The sequence below is a fragment of the Diadema antillarum genome, unplaced genomic scaffold (assembly GCF_040938485.1).
Source record: "Diadema antillarum isolate AM-2024a unplaced genomic scaffold, OU_Dant_1.0 seq00001426_RagTag, whole genome shotgun sequence".
In the NCBI taxonomy this organism is placed as follows: domain Eukaryota; kingdom Metazoa; phylum Echinodermata; class Echinoidea; order Diadematoida; family Diadematidae; genus Diadema; species Diadema antillarum.
Window position 1 is genome coordinate 2,117 of NW_027272178.1, and position 15,932 is coordinate 18,048.

At 37.3% G+C, this 15,932-nt stretch overlaps 1 protein-coding gene across 1 annotated transcript; it reads left to right on the forward strand.

Annotated features, from left to right (window-relative positions):
* Positions 1-1,718: 1,718 nt before the first annotated feature.
* On the forward strand, positions 1,719-15,247 carry LOC139709352 (uncharacterized). The gene is made up of 5 exons (XM_071621310.1): positions 1,719-1,847; positions 4,322-4,465; positions 4,906-5,014; positions 13,346-13,569; positions 14,678-15,247. The coding sequence occupies exons 1-5, from the start codon at positions 1,740-1,742 to the stop codon at positions 15,245-15,247; spliced, it is 1,155 nt and encodes a 384-aa protein (XP_071477411.1). The 5' UTR covers positions 1,719-1,739.
* The last annotated feature ends 685 nt before the right edge of the window (positions 15,248-15,932 follow it).

Below are 15,932 nucleotides of genomic sequence, written 5' to 3' on the forward strand. Positions count from 1 at the left end.
GATCTGGATTCATACTGCTTGTAACTATAGCAATGGATCTCAATTACAGTGTAGGTCTAACTCCAACGGTACCTCTACAGTGCACGCAGCACTGACTATCCCCCCCCCCCCCCCCCCCGTAGGACTATTAAACGCACTGCAGCTGAAAATAATTTTATGAAACAGTACGAAAAAAGACTACTGAGTAGTACGTGAAGCACGTGTGATTTTACCACCGAATTTCGGTGGATTTTACCGAAGAGTGACAGTACTCCTAGACAACTTCGATCCTCTACAGTCTCGACCGTACACCGCGGCGATCAGTTCAAGGGTCTTCGCAATACATGTACATGTATGTATTTAAGCTCGAATTTGGATTCGAGGTCTTTCTTCTCGGTAAATATACTCTCTCTGTATATAACGGCTTTGATCGAAGCAAGCTTTGCTCATCTGCACAGAATTTATGTGTATTAGCGATGAAACAGAAACTGCCTGAGCAAATAAAGCACTTTGCCTAACCCGATCAGGCGCCGTTAGAAACAGTCTTTTTTTTTTTTTTTTGCGACAGGGCTGTGCATTAAGGTTTTATGACATACAAATGCATGCTGATTTGTGTTGATTCATGATACCCTCAACATAACTTTTGCGGTGAAACGAATATCTAGAAACAATCTACACATTTTTTCAATTATTTTTTTTTCTATTTTTCTTCAGATTACTTGGATACACCACAACAGAACAGAACAAAACAAAACAAAACTTCCAAACCAAGATTCTGGTTGTGACCTCTTCTGTTAATCATGATCATTGCTAAAGTACGTATGACTAACAAAAGACATTGGAATGCGCCATCCCCTAGACGGAGCGTACCTGGATCTCTCCATGTCTTTTGTTAGTCATAGAAACATGCAAGTTATATGATGAGGGAAGGTGCATTCTTTAATGTCTTTTGCTGTTAGACATAATTTAGCAATGATTAACAGATGAGGTCACAGCCAGTGGGTTCGGAAGTTTTTTTGTTGGTGTATCCAAGTAATCTGTAGAAAAATAGAACAAAATTATTAAAAAATATATGGAATGTTTCTGGATATTCGTTTCACCGCAAAAGTTATGTTGGAGGTATCATGAATCAACAACAACATGCATTTTGTACGTCATAAAACCTTGAACTTTGCCATTCTGCGTACCGACGAGATAGGTAAGGGATTTTTAATATGTATGGTTCAATTACTCTGCTTTCTCATTAAAAAAAAGAGAAAACGGTTATAGATAGCATTCAAAACAATATTTTATCGAATATCTTGTGTGTGAAGGGTTTCTGAGACGAACACTGAACTAGGGCTTTCTGTAGCTGAGTCGGTAGAGCAACCGGGCTAGTATTCGACGGTCTCGGGTTCGAATCACAATGGAATCCCATTTTCTTTGCTCAATTTTCCACTAGATAGATATAAGACTTGTAACACACAAAAAAAATGTTTTCCTTTAATTTTTGTTTGTTTGTTTGTTTGGCGAGGTCGAGCTGTTGGGGTGTCCTGTCAGGTTACAGTCGAGTTATTTTGAGGTCGAGTTGTTTCGCCCCTCCGTAATTCCTACGAGTACGATCGACTGTGCAATTCAATGCAAATGGTGCAATGCGGACGGACGCGGTGGTGCGAACGAACCAGTTGATCGATCTCTGTGCACTAATTGAGTACGTGAATACGACGCTGCTATATCTAGAGCAGAGAGTTTCTGGAGATTCTTATTACGAATTCACGATTATGGCGTCCATAAAGCCAAGGAAAAGAGGAGAGTCACCGGGTCTGAACGCCCTGGATGCAGAAATGAGGCGATCGTTTAGCACGAAGATGAGAAAACTGAAGCTCCAGGTAGGAACTTATTGTGATTTCTGAGGCCAGTTCCATTCACAAATCGTACTGTCCATTCGTACATTGCGGCTCTTGTAGTAACTGGCATGGCATGGGTCCATGGCCATGATTGCAACTGTACACAGTCCTCAGCAAGACACGTGTCGACGCGACGGCGTCCTCTGCTCCGGCTCTGGTCGGGCAATGTCTTAGCTGAAGTCTCACCAGGCCTCAGGGCTCCTCTCAGATAGTGTAACGCATCGACACTATTTTGAACATTGACACCAACACCCCCCTCTCGAAGGAAGTCACCACTCAGTACTAGGCCTACCCAACACGTGTCGTTACAAGTACAATTGTAAATTTATTAAAAAAAAAAATAATAATACCAGGTAAAACTGATGATTTATTCTCCAATGATCCCATCATAAACCTTTCTCTTTCATGCAGTTTGTGATGGAAACAACTCACAAATTTATGGATAAAGCCGTGGTAAATTTTAATTTTATATGTTTTTGCCGTATCTTCCATTTCTAATCTGGCGACCGGATGAGGGAAAGTAAGACCATCAATTCACCGGCATGCAGTTTGATGCAAGTGTTAATGCACCTGCATCAGTAGACAGAAAGATCCGTCTGTCCGGAGGAGTCTTTTATTTTTTTTGACGTTATCGCTCTCCTTAGACAGACCGAAGTTGATAGTACACATCGCTGTGTGGATGGTCTTATTTTTAACCACTGGCTCTATGGAAAATTGGGTGAGGTACCTCACCCTTCTCGATTGCGTCTAATTCACGGTCCTACTCCCTAGGTCGGCAAATTTAAGCTTGTATACATATGTAGCAAAATCAACATTTCAAGAATGCACTACACTCACCAGATTAATGAATAATCCAACATTTTGGGAGAATTTTCAACGTAAAACACACATCAACCAGCCCGTCGCATCGTCACGTTCAAACTGCAGAAACATATGAATCCGTTAGCCAATCACATGCGAGGTAGTTTCTACATGTTTTTTTTTTAATTAAAACACGTACACTGTACCTCGCATGTGATTACCGGTAACTAACAGATTCAAAATGGCGACTTACAGCTAGCGAACGGCGATGTTGCGATATGGATAAAATTTCTGTGTTATAACCTAGTTACTTTATTTCGATTGCACAATGTGAGAAATTTACCCCAAATTTTTGAAACTTGTTTGAATGTAAAAAAGCTGTCTGAAATTTGGTTTATCGTAACGTTTGATCTGTGGGCCACTGCTGGCAGCGCATCCACACAGGAGCCAGCATCATTGACCTCGGTCTGTATAAGGAGGGGATCCGTGAAGCCAGACGCAGTCTCCGCGGAACATTTTCCTGATGACCAGATACAGTCTGATCTTTCGGTCAACTGCATCAGTTGACCGACAAGTTTGTCTAATTCCGCAAAAAAATTCTCATTTATAATAATGACATTTGCTGGGTCAGTTTTTCGCTTCTTAGACAGACACCATTGATACATACGCTATTGCGATGGTTTCAACCGTTCTGGTTAACGCAACTTCGACCCAGTTACCCCCGCACAAAAATGGTTGTTATTATTTTTTCCGGCTTGGTTTTCAAACCAATCTGGAAAAAATGTATACAGGATTAATCAGTAAACATTTTGACTCACCTCTTCCACTGTTTCCTCCTGTTTTCTGGTTGTTTCCTCCACTTCTTTGCAGCGCTCCCCAATTCATCGCTGCCTTTGTTTGGAAAATGACCATACGAACGTCTATGGCAAGCCAAATGCTCATTCACAATATTACGAAGTTAAATTTAGCGCTCGAACAACTTACTAGTGCTTTAGTCAATAAACGTATGTGTACCGATATAGTGATTGTATGGAGCATTTGGCTCGCCATAGACGTTCGTGCGGTCATTTTTCAAACAAAGGGATAGCCTCTTACTGGTGTGATGCCTTCCCTTAGCTTTTAACTTCAAACTTATGACCATGCGTAACTTGAGAACAGCTTGATCATAATTCTCCATATCATGCAAAATGTTGGAGACTTTAATAATATTTGCATGATCATGTTTACTACTAGTCTTAGGGATGGATTTTCCAAAGACTTGAGTCTCTCAGAATATGTATAACAAAGGTCTAACTTCAGTCTTTCAGATACCAACTTGGTCACTGATCTCTGAACCAGTTCAAGGTTTTTTGCGTCACTCTTTGTAAAGCTAATTCCATGCCTAAGAACAATATTCTGAAATGGGTCAGGGAAAAAAAATGCAAAGTGAAGTTTTGAAATAAAAATAGATGTCAAATTTTTCAACAAATTTGGCAAGTATCATTGGCAGTGTGATGGAACAAATAGACACCATGTCCCCAGGAGGCCCCCACTTATCCCCAAATCCCTCAAAGTTTGCTAAGCTACATGTATTTATTGGTGATACATGATCTTACAAACTAAAGTGTTGAACATGTCTTGAAAATTTGATACTGTACATGGTTATATTCCTGCAGAACCAGGAAATTCATGAAGAGGATGAGGACTCCGGAGTGGTATACATCTCTCATATTCCTCATGGGTTCTATGAGCCACAGATGAGGAAGTTCTTCTCGCAGTTTGGGCATATCAAGAGACTGCGCCTGAGCCGCAGTAAAAAGGTACAACCCATGTCCGTGGGTGAATGACACACACTCATTTCACCTTCATCTCATTCTCTTTTGTATTGTTATGAGAGGTAATCAATGATCTTTTCTTTTTCTTAAAGAAGAGCTGTGTAATCATTTGGCAGAAAATTTGGGGTTAGTTGCCTAGTTTTAGATTACAGTGTACTCAAGGAGATTGCAATTGTAGATACATGTAACAATGCAGAACATCTATAGATTATGATTCAACATAAACAGAAGCAAATTAAATAAATTGCATTGTCATTATTGCACGCAAAGTCAATTCTCAAGGAGTACTCTTTCAATAAATGTATGCATTAAAAACACATGTGACATTTCATCTAGTTGATACCTGCAAATAAAAGTCGGTGAAGAATTGTTCAAGGTGTGTAAAAGAATGGTTGTAATTGGTTCCTTTCCTCTTACTCTCTCAGAGTGGAAGATCCAAGGGCTACGCCTACATCGAGTTTGAATTCAGCGAGGTGGCCAAGGTGGTAGCAGAGACGATGCACAACTACCTCATGTACCAGAAACTTTTGAAATGTGAGTAGACGTGATTGTCACCTACCAAATACTACATGTACTGATGAGTAAGGCATTATTGGGGAGTACAAGCTGTAGGTACAATGTAGTTGCAGAGGTTCACTTACTGGACCAGTAAGTCAATGACTTTTTAGCTTGTGTGCTGTTCGTCAGTTTCAGCTTGTTGTTCTCACATTCTTTTTGTATTTTCCATTAATACTAGCCTTAAGCATGAGGGCAGTTACCATAGATATCTCAAGAAAACAGACTTACAGTGTATGTAGTTGAAGACAGTGTGCAACAGGCATAGTATATGAAAATAGCTGCTTTGAGACTGTAGGATGACCATAATGCTTTACATGTACACACTTGTAGTTCTCCATAAAGCTAATTATGATGAAGGGTCTACATTGTGCATGTGTACATGCACTTGAATGTATCCTCTGCTTGAAGAGTCCAAGGTTCAAGAATGTTTTTCCTTCCACTTTGTGAACATATAAGATCATGTTCTTATTAGACACGAGTCATAAATGAAATGCTTCTGTTGGGCAAGTTTTAAGGGAAAGTATTTCATATGTTGTACATCCGGCATTGATACAATATCAGTTTAATAATCTAGACAGCACTAAATAGGGGATGTTGATCTGTCTCATAATCTCAGTGACTTTATGAACAGCTGCATTACTCCATGTCCCTTTCTATGGGCAGGTATTACTTGTGTTCTTTAAAGATGAATTGCTTGATTCATTTTGTTGTTACCTTGAACAGCTACCATGAATGCCCAATATTTACCCAAAGTCCTAACATGATCGGTAGCAGCTTTCATAAATTGCTACAGTGTAGTTTAAGTACTTCAGTTGTCACCAACATTCAAAGATTTGAAAGCAGAACTCTGTCAGATGTTGCAAGTTACCTATCTATTCTAAGGTAAGTAATCACATGAGGCTCAACAATTTCCTGAATTTTTAAATTTTTGATTGTGTTTAAGCACACATGTACTCGTATATGACCAGCCAGCTCAAAACCCACAAAAAGTTGCAGATTTGGATTCTCCATAATGGACCAAAAAGTGCCATTTTGGTTGACCAAGATAAATTCTTAAAGTAACGCTGCACACTGGCGCTGGTCCGATGGTCAAGGTCTGGTAAAAATCATTGTTGGACCAGTAATTTTTTGAAGAATGGACCAGTAGAAAAGTAAAAATAGAAAAACTTGGTACCTACTGGTCTGACAGACAGGTTGGACTAGTAGAAAAAAAGTGTGTCGGTGTGCAGCCCTGTTTTAAGTTTGTCTTACACCTGTCAAAATTTTGCAGCTCGAAACAAATCCCAAATCGAGATATGGGCCATTCTCCACAAAAGGGCACCAACAGGGTTGGACAAACTATAAAATTTCGACATTAAAAAAGTCACGAAACTCATTTGAATTCAGAAACTTTAATACTTTGAGAACACATAACAACCAACGGGTGATTTTTGACACAAACACATTTTTCAAGAAATAGCATTGAACTTGAACACATTTTTTCATAGTTTTTACCACCTGTCAGATACGTTACCATTAGGCTTTAGACAAGAAAATGGCAGTGGATGTATCATTTGTGGACCATTAATGTAAATATCTATTTCAATGTAAACGTAACTATATGCGCACATGACTAAATAGTAATTCTTGAACTTTGATCGGTCCAGATGTAAAAAAAAAAGTTTTGACGTTTGAAGCCTGTAAGTTAAAATCAGCGCCAAAATTATATATTTTCGTATAAGATACACAACCCTATATTGCAATTATTATCTCTAATACACTTTGATCTTATATTGCTTTGACACAGTAATAAAAGTCATACATAAGTACTGAAATTATCAAAGAAAGCTAATTGCAAGCGCACTTTACAACAGATTTCATACATTTCGAGTTACAAGGAAAGAAAAAAACGGTAACGTATCTGACATACTTCTTTCACAAAATTTCGTTACCTAGATTTGTATCTCAAGATGACGATAAACTCAATCTTGCTTTATATCTTACATCCAAATGAATTACCAACCATAAACATTCATATTTATAGCCCTAGTTAATCGCCTTGACACTGCTCAGTAATACAAAGTCATACATTCATCATGATATCATTATGTGCATGCATTAACAAAATTTACGCAATAACATAATTATGTTCTGTTTGAAATGCATGACTGAAACTTGATTTAAAATGTACAATATAGTCCATTTTCTTCTGTTATCTTATTGATTAGATATCTGGCATTATTAAGGTGGAACAATATCAACAATAAAAATCAAATCTATATTACCTATACGAGTGCAAGGAAGATATACGGTCATGTCGATACGGTAACGTATCTGACAGACATCTATACTACAAAATGTTGTTACTGTGAATTATAAAGTAACATGACGATAGACTCGCCCTTGCATATCGTCTACATCAAAATGTTATAGCCACCTAGAACATATCATAACCTCGGATAATCGATTTGACATATTTCAGTTAGTAAAATTATTAATCGATAACATACACAAAAATGTTAACCCGAGACGTAACTATAATTCTGTTTCAAATATAATGACTGAAACTTTTGATATCTAATGGACAATGTACAGCCTATTATGTAGTTCTGTCCCTCTGTTAACGCATATAGATATGCAACATTATTCAGTTTGGAACAACATGATGAAGTTGAATAGCTCCGAGTGAACAGACAAATATTTCACTTCCAACGTATAAAGGTAACGTATTTGACTGCTGACAGTTTAATCTTATAAAGACAATGTTCACTTGGGCTACATGTGTTTCGGCTCTGCTCCTAACAAAAAGACCCAAAAGAACCTTCTAAAATAGTATAAAAGATTTCATTCCCAGCAAGTAGTCACGTTGCATATAGGTGTCAGAAGCTTTGTATAATGTATCAATATATTTCCACATGTCCTGTCATGAAATTTGTTTTAAAAAAGCCACGGAGTAATACGTTAGATAATGGTGGAAATAACGTAACCGACACAACCCTCAAGTAACTAAAACTTCTTTGCATTAGGGCAATTCCACGGTAACTGACGTTACACGTAAGGATTTTCATGAAATAGTTTACCTTGTAGTTTTGTGAATGAAAGCACCTTGGGCTTGCAATTAGCATTGATGAATAAGTTCATGAGAATGAAGAAGTGGGTGGAAAGTTTTTCTCTCAAACTGCATTTCTTATCACATAGCAAGTGAAAATGTGTCGGTAACTGACGTTACGGAAAAAGGACATGGGAAATTATGGTGTAGATGTAAATGGAAATATCTCATGTCCGTGACTTTTAGCCTTTATGTGTTTAATATGGCAATACACCTAGGTTCTTGGGAACAGGTGTGCAAAATAGTGTGCACTTTAATTGTCTCCTTTTACCACCATGCCAATTTCAGTGAAGGCATGACGGTAACTGACGTTACGTAACTGACGTTACGCTTACATTTGCCATAGGGTTTACACATGCAAAATCATGATTGGGAATAGCTATGTGATATTTCATAATTCTGACCATTCAGAATGATTTGGTTGATATGGAGTCATACCTTGGTTCATCAGTCATAAATACACAATGAAATGAAACAGTAGTCCATTTTCTTTGTGTTCTATGAAAACTTAAAGGTAAACATGTCAGTAACTGACGTTACGTAACTGACGTTACACATACTTTGCCGTGGGGTTTACAGAGAACTAATTTATTTAACAGGTTATTATACGGCTGCAATGTACCAGTGACAATCCCAGGCAACTACAGCAACAAATTAAAACAAAATCTAAAGACACAAATAATATTGGGTGGGCCCTTAGGGGGCACCCCCCCCCCCCCATGCCATAGCACAGTTGGGCAAAAATAATGTAAATGCACAAGAGGATATTTCTTGACATTTGTCTGAAGATTTAATTTTTATTCAACATTTATGATTACACAGAGCCATTAATAGATTAAGCAGTTCCAAGTATAAATATATTGACATGACTAAGGGCTTTTTTGTTTGTTTGTTTGTTTGTTTGTTTTTTAATGAACAGAAAAGTTTTTATCTACATAGAGTGCTCCACCCATAATACCTTGTAGTACTACACAAAACATGGATATTTTTGTGCTTGAAAAAAATATCAAAATATCTTCCAGGTCATGGGGAAAAAAAACATGTATCAACTCGTAAATATGCATAAATATGTATGAAATCTATTGTGATATATATTTCGCCTTCTTTTCTTTATTTTACTCCTGATGATCTCCATCATCAATTGATTTAAATGAAAAGTGTCGCACTTGTAATATTTCTCTTTGAAGAAGAAAAATAAATGCTTTTTTGGTCAAAAGAGCATTATTGTTTTATTCCTAGCTTGAAGTAATTTATCTGTTTTTCTTTTCCTTTTCACTGATATATCACGGCTTGCAAATACATTCGAGATACCAAGAAATCAGACTTTGCAACGAAAGAATACTAAAATCAATATAAGACACTCTTCCTGTTCATAATTATCATGTGTTGTATTACAAAATGTCCCTGCATGAATAGAATAAAGTAATCAACAAATACACACTGTATGAACAATTTTTTTAAAAGCCTATAGAATCCTCTCTCACTTTTAGCAAAATCAGTGTTAAGTTTCAAACAATAATGAGTACAGCTGTACATGCCTTACACGTACCATAATACACGATGAGCCATGTTAACTACACAACACATTTAAGTGCAAGAGAAGAAATATCTGTTTGTGCATTTGCCTTGAGGTAGAAACTTGACTAAGCTTCCTGAAAAAAAAAAATGCCAGCAAAAGCAAACATTGGTTGGTATACAGCTGTGCAGAAGTTTGTTTGTTTGTTTTTTTATAGAAAATGTGGTTAACATGCAATCATGTCACTAATTTGAGTGCATACAGTATACTGCATGTGGCAAACTAAACTTCCAGATGATTTAACCTTAAACTTGTGCTGAATCAAAAATCGAAAGCTCAAGCCCCCCCCCCCAAAAAAAAAAAAAAAAAAAAAAGATAATCATGGTAAATGAATAAATAAATGAATTTAGAAATAAAATAAAATAAAAAAATATATATCCATGGACATACCATGGTAATGACATCATTTCCCATGAAAGGGATTGCTGCTCTTTGTTGTAAGATGACTTCCCAGATGTATTGAATTGGCCAAAAGTAAAAATATTTGCCTCAGTTATAATTACTGTCATGGTAACTGACGTTACATACTCGTGTATGACGTTTCGGTAACTGACGTTACACATTTTGTAGTGTTCATTTTGACTCTCCAGTATGCCAAGTATCCTTATTTCTGGTATCAAAATAAAGGCATATGGGCATACATTAGAAATCCCAAGTTACATCATACAGCACACTTCCTTTGATGAATGAACTTAAAAATTCCTTGTTTTTGGTAACTGACGTTACATCCATCATTATCAAAGTAATTAACAGTTTTTATCAAATTCTTTAAAGCTACCAGCTTTTTTTTCTATCGTGTGGTAAAAGACTTCTCTGGTAACTGCATACATATGAAGATTGTTGTTTAGAGTACTAATAAAGTGGATATACAGAGAGTAAGTTATGCGACAATACACTCTTTTCACCATTGAGTTATAGGCATATTTTGGCAGCCATTTTGAAAATCAAAATGGCCGCTTTTATTGAAAAACATAATGATTCTTAAAACTTCAACTCAAGTACTGTCTGAAAATGTATGGTGTTTGAAACAAATATCATTTTGAATTTTTGGCACCCGTGTCCTAGTTACTGTGGAATTGCCCATTAACACATCTGATTCATCATCCACTCAAACATTTCGGTATCTTAAAACTTACACTATATTGACGTATTCCACATCTTCATTTTTTTTTTTTTTTTACATTCATAGAGAGCCAAGACAAAAAAAAAAAAAACTAGATTAAGGAATCATTATTCTCCTTCCACGTATCAGTTGACAATAAACATTACGTTGCCCCTGTACATAATGTGGCAAGTTTTAAAGGGAAAATCCGGGTCGAAATTAATAAAATTAAGAAGGAAGAGAAGCAAAAAATACAATCCGAGTATACCAAGTAAGGAAGATAATACATTTCTAAATTTCACATCTTCAGAAAACATTTCTTGACCAGTCTTTATGAAGATTCTAATGAGCAAGTCGTTGATGTCATCCGCTCATAATTTGTCATTATGTTATACATGACATTTTTGAAATTCTTTTTTTGCAGAATACCTGTACAGGCAAAAAACATACCCTGATATTAAGATATGTCAGAACAAATTTTTATCTGTCATTCATTCTGGATTAATAGAGGGAAAGCTTTATACTAAATCATATATGATATATTAAATTTTGAGGATGTCTGAAAATAAAATGTGTAGAAAATTGTGAGGGGATTACATCATTAATTTGCCCATTTCAAAAACAGAAATGTTTTCCGAAAAAAAAAGAAAGATATAAACACGTCATTATTTTCCTTTTTCAAGAGTCGACATGTCTTGATCAGAAACAGGAACGCGATAATGGATTTGTCTTTTCCGCTCCTTCGCTAGAAACGTGGGGTCACTCTTTTTCTTTCTCTCTCTGCATCCATAGGCCTTTTGTATCTCAGCAAGCATTTTACCCATGTTTTTTTCTTTCTAAAATACACGAGAGACAAACATAGAGGGGAAATATCAGCATGGGAGTTTTATATGCATATTATTTAATAAAAAATAACACATAAATATAATATATATATAGTCGTGTACGTAAGAACAGGATATTATCATCCAATAAGATTCCTTACCAGTCGGGTAAGATACGTTACCGTGCCAATGCAGGGTAATATTCTAACGTACATGCGAGCTATCACACACACGAAACAATATCATGCGTACACAAGATGTCTTTAAGCCGTATAACTGTTCCATCAACATTAAATAACTCTCAAATGTGTCATACTAGTCATATAAATAAATGAACTATAGGCCTACTCTGCCGATATTCAAAAATGAAATTCTTACCAACCACGTAGCCGGGACGAATAACAAACGGCGAGAAGCCTTACATCTCCCTCAAACTCTCGGTACTAAACGCAATGCAACATCACGCTCAAAGTGGCCGCCATGCTTTGAAGAGCAGAGAACCATTAGGTTATGCAAAATTAGAGAATTAGCGCAAAGTGCGATGCGCCTATTTTATGCACTTTATGCGGTAACGTATTTGACGGTAACGTATTTGACGGTAACGTATTTGACGGCCTTAATATTCAACATTGTGTTTTCACAAAATAACAACTTTTTCTTTCGTAACTCCCATGTATGAATACAAGCAATGTAAAGTGCTTTAAAGAAAAATGCATTATAACTCTATCAACAAAGTACTTTTTCTGTAATAGAGCAAAGTTTCAGTAACGTATCTTATTTCAGCTTATCGTAACATACACAATTGCAAACTTTGTATCTGAATATATTTATCATTATAGAGTTTCAGAATACACTATTTGTATTTATATAATCTTGAAATGGACTTCATTCGCTAGACCGACATACAGATCACTGCTTTATTGTCTTCATATTTTTTAGGGCGTCATACAAAAAGTAACGTATCTTATGGAGATTTGGAGACACCATCGCTAAGATCGCAGAAAAAAATATACAAACCTTTTTTCGCTAAGCATTATGCTTTTTTATTTAGGCACCGAAGGCACTATAAATTAGTGAACAAAACATAGATTTCTTATATTACGGTAAAGAGCGAGAGCGTGAAATATAATCACAGAGTAGGCTGGAGACATGGGTAAAATCAACAAATATATATTTCATGTTGTCGTATATAATTTTTTCATGAGGTGCTGTGACCTCAGTTGATTTTGATTTTACTCATTATATTCTCTAGTATAAATAAAAGTAAAAAAATTGGTTTCCTGATGAAAAAATCGTGTTTTATGGCCTAGAGAAGGTTGGAGACACAAAAATGCCCTTTGGTGCCCCTTTTCGGAGAATGGCCCATATTAGCAGTTTTCTGGACCATATTTTTAGTGAATAGGTGCTGCTTTCATATGGAAATATAATAGAATTTCATTTATACAGCGTACTTCTGCATAGCATGCCTGAGTGACCCGAAACTTTAAATCCTCTTTTGTCCCTTTTCTATGAAACTGTACCTCCTAACTCTCTTTCATATCAATCACTCTTTGAATGGATTAGAATGGTCCAATTTTAAGATTTTGAAGCTTAGAGTTTACTCTTTGTGGATTTTGAGCTTGGCAGTCAGATAAGTAGGCATTGCCACTACTTCTGTGCCTGTAAACTGTCTGGTTTGTTGCCTTATATGACATTTTGTTACTAATTTTGATAAAAGGTTTCTACGTGCCGAAGGAGAAACTTCACCCGGAGACGTTCAAAGGTTGTTTTCGCCGGTTCAAAAAACCGCGACGACGAGAGATCGCGGCCGACAGGAACAATAGTCTCCTTGGGAGCAGCAATGAGCACATTCTGGTGAGCCAGAAGAGGAGGGTGGAGAACCTGAAGAAGAAGCAGGAGAAGCTGGCCAGACTGGGCATCGATTTCAAGATTGACGATGTGGTAAATATGTTTGTATGTGCATTCTTATATTTATTTCATATTTATGTAGCATGGCCGCGTGGGAAGCCTGAAAAAGGACAAGTTCACACAAATGTTTGAGTGAATTGAGTGAGTGCAGCAATATTTTTAGAGCACAACTGTGGAAGATGGATGAAATTGGACAATCCATTCAAAAGTGATGGATTTTTAAAGATTCGGTGCTGCCATTGCTCAGTGAGAAGACTACAACAACATTTGTGATGTCAGGTATGGAAAAAAACGACATAGAGAAGATAATAATAAAGAGAGTTCCAGAAAGTTTCATTTGTAATGACAAGTACAAATTTTCTCGATATGATATGAAGGAGTGAACCCACTCTGAACGTATGTGTAGGAACATGATGATTTCTCCTATATGTATGTGGCAGAATTTTACAGTCCACAAACAGAAAAGTTCTAAAGAAAAACACAAAACAGAAATTAGTGAGCACAAATCAGACAATCCTGTTTTTTTGCCAGTGAAGTCAGCGTTCAGGTGGCAAAAAGAACTATGGCAGGAGTAGAGTGTTTCAATTATATTGTATTTGCTCTCTTTTATCTATCTACTTTGCTCAAGTCTTCACTGTTCACTCAGTAACAGTTCAGTAGCTCTTCAGATACTGCTAGTCTATGCAATCTGAAAATCTCCATGTGGTGTATCTTCAGTAACCAGGCGACCATTGTTTCCTCGGGTTGAAGCATATCCTCTCGCAGCAAAGGGAATCTTGTGCAATGTAACCCAAAATGTGCATCAGTTCAGGATTGTAATTGCCATCTCCTAAAGTGATTTGGTACTCTGTGCTCCTGTAAAAGTGGAGAGTTTCGTGTGAGTAATTTTTTGTGCCTGGCTGAGTAAGACATATTTTGTGTGTTTTTAATTCTGCGGAATCAGGACATTACTTACTGGAACAAATGGCATGCAAGAATATTTGCATACTTTTTTTTTTCATGCTAGCTTCTGGTTGCTCGAAATGCGCAAAACTTCTCACACTGCACAAATGTCAACTTTTACAGTAAGTACAAGACGACCACTTGGTGACACCTACTCTGAGAATCTAATGTGCTATCTCTTGCTATGTCGTTGTCTCAGGACAAAGAATGGGAGAGACTGAAAGAAGCCAAGCCAAAGGAACCTACGCCCAAGCAAGGAGTCAAGAAACTGACCAAAGCCAAGGGACGCACCACAACAGCTTCTGGCAAGAAGCAGAGCAGAAAACGTGGGGCAAAAAAGCCATCACAGAAGAAGTCAACGAAAGGTGACGCCGCTAGCAAGAAAGGAGGAAAACCTACGAGAGCAGTAGAAGTGGGGTCACAAGGTCAAAGGGCAGGGGCAGCCAAGGGGAAGACAGCAGATGGTGAAGATGGAGTTGTGGAGAATACATCGAGCAAGAGGGAGAAAAGATCTAAGAGTGTCAAAGGAACACCAAAGGCTGCCAAAGTGACACCAAAGGCTGCCAAGGTAACACCAGAGGCCACCAAGGCAACACCAGAGGCCATCAAAGCAACACCGAAGGCAACCAAAGCCAAGGGGAAATCAACTACAGCTGAAAGTGCTGTCACGCCAAAAGTGTCAGCCAGCAAGCTGGCCAAAAAGGTTTCAAAAAGTGCCAAAATGCCATCAAAGGCAGCAAAGAAAAGGACCAAGAGATTGTCAGTTTGATTTCAAAGTGGAAAGAAAACATTGTATGGACAGCAAGTCAACAAGCTTTCCAGTGTTTGCCTTTGCCTGTCATCTGAAGCCGAGGAAATTCCTGTCACATTTCATAATAGCAATATGTCCTGGAAAGAGCTGTTGAATGATTTTTTTTTTTACAGGAAATTGAATACGTGATGGACTATCAGGTGTAATTAAGTGAAGTACACTGTGCATGTATATCTTCTGGGCCCTATTTCATGAAACATATTCAGATAGCAAATTTTGATTGAATGGCAACTTCTCGTAGCAGCAACTAATCAGGAAGCCGGATTCTTGTTGTAACCATGACAGTTGCCGTTGCAGCAAGAGTTACTATCATATCAACTCTTTGTAAAATGAGGCCAAGGTCACATCATGACAATGTGTGCTTCAGGGGGAATGGGTGTGCACATACACGCTAGGGAAATCCTCCCAAGCAATGGAAATTTCATTGCTCCTGTACAATAGAAATCACAGTAGCATAATTTTAGCTTTCAACAACTAATATTGGTTTACACAAATATTGAGGAAATCAGATTTTTTTCTTTATAATTTTTATTTTTATTTTGTTTTATTTGTGTGTGTGTGTGTGTGTGTGTGTGTGTGTGTGTGTGTGTGTGTGTGTGTGTGCATTTCCAGAGCCACCCTGTCCAGCTGCTACAGTATATAG

Bases quoted from the DNA above. Each gene is read 5' to 3' on its own strand.
- LOC139709352 (XM_071621310.1), top strand. From the start codon at position 1,740: ATGGCGTCCATAAAGCCAAGGAAAAGAGGAGAGTCACCGGGTCTGAAC. The intron at 4,466-4,905 runs GTACAACCCATG...TTACTCTCTCAG, and splicing joins GCCTGAGCCGCAGTAAAAAG to AGTGGAAGATCCAAGGGCTA. The intron at 13,570-14,677 runs GTAAATATGTTT...TCGTTGTCTCAG, and splicing joins ATTTCAAGATTGACGATGTG to GACAAAGAATGGGAGAGACT.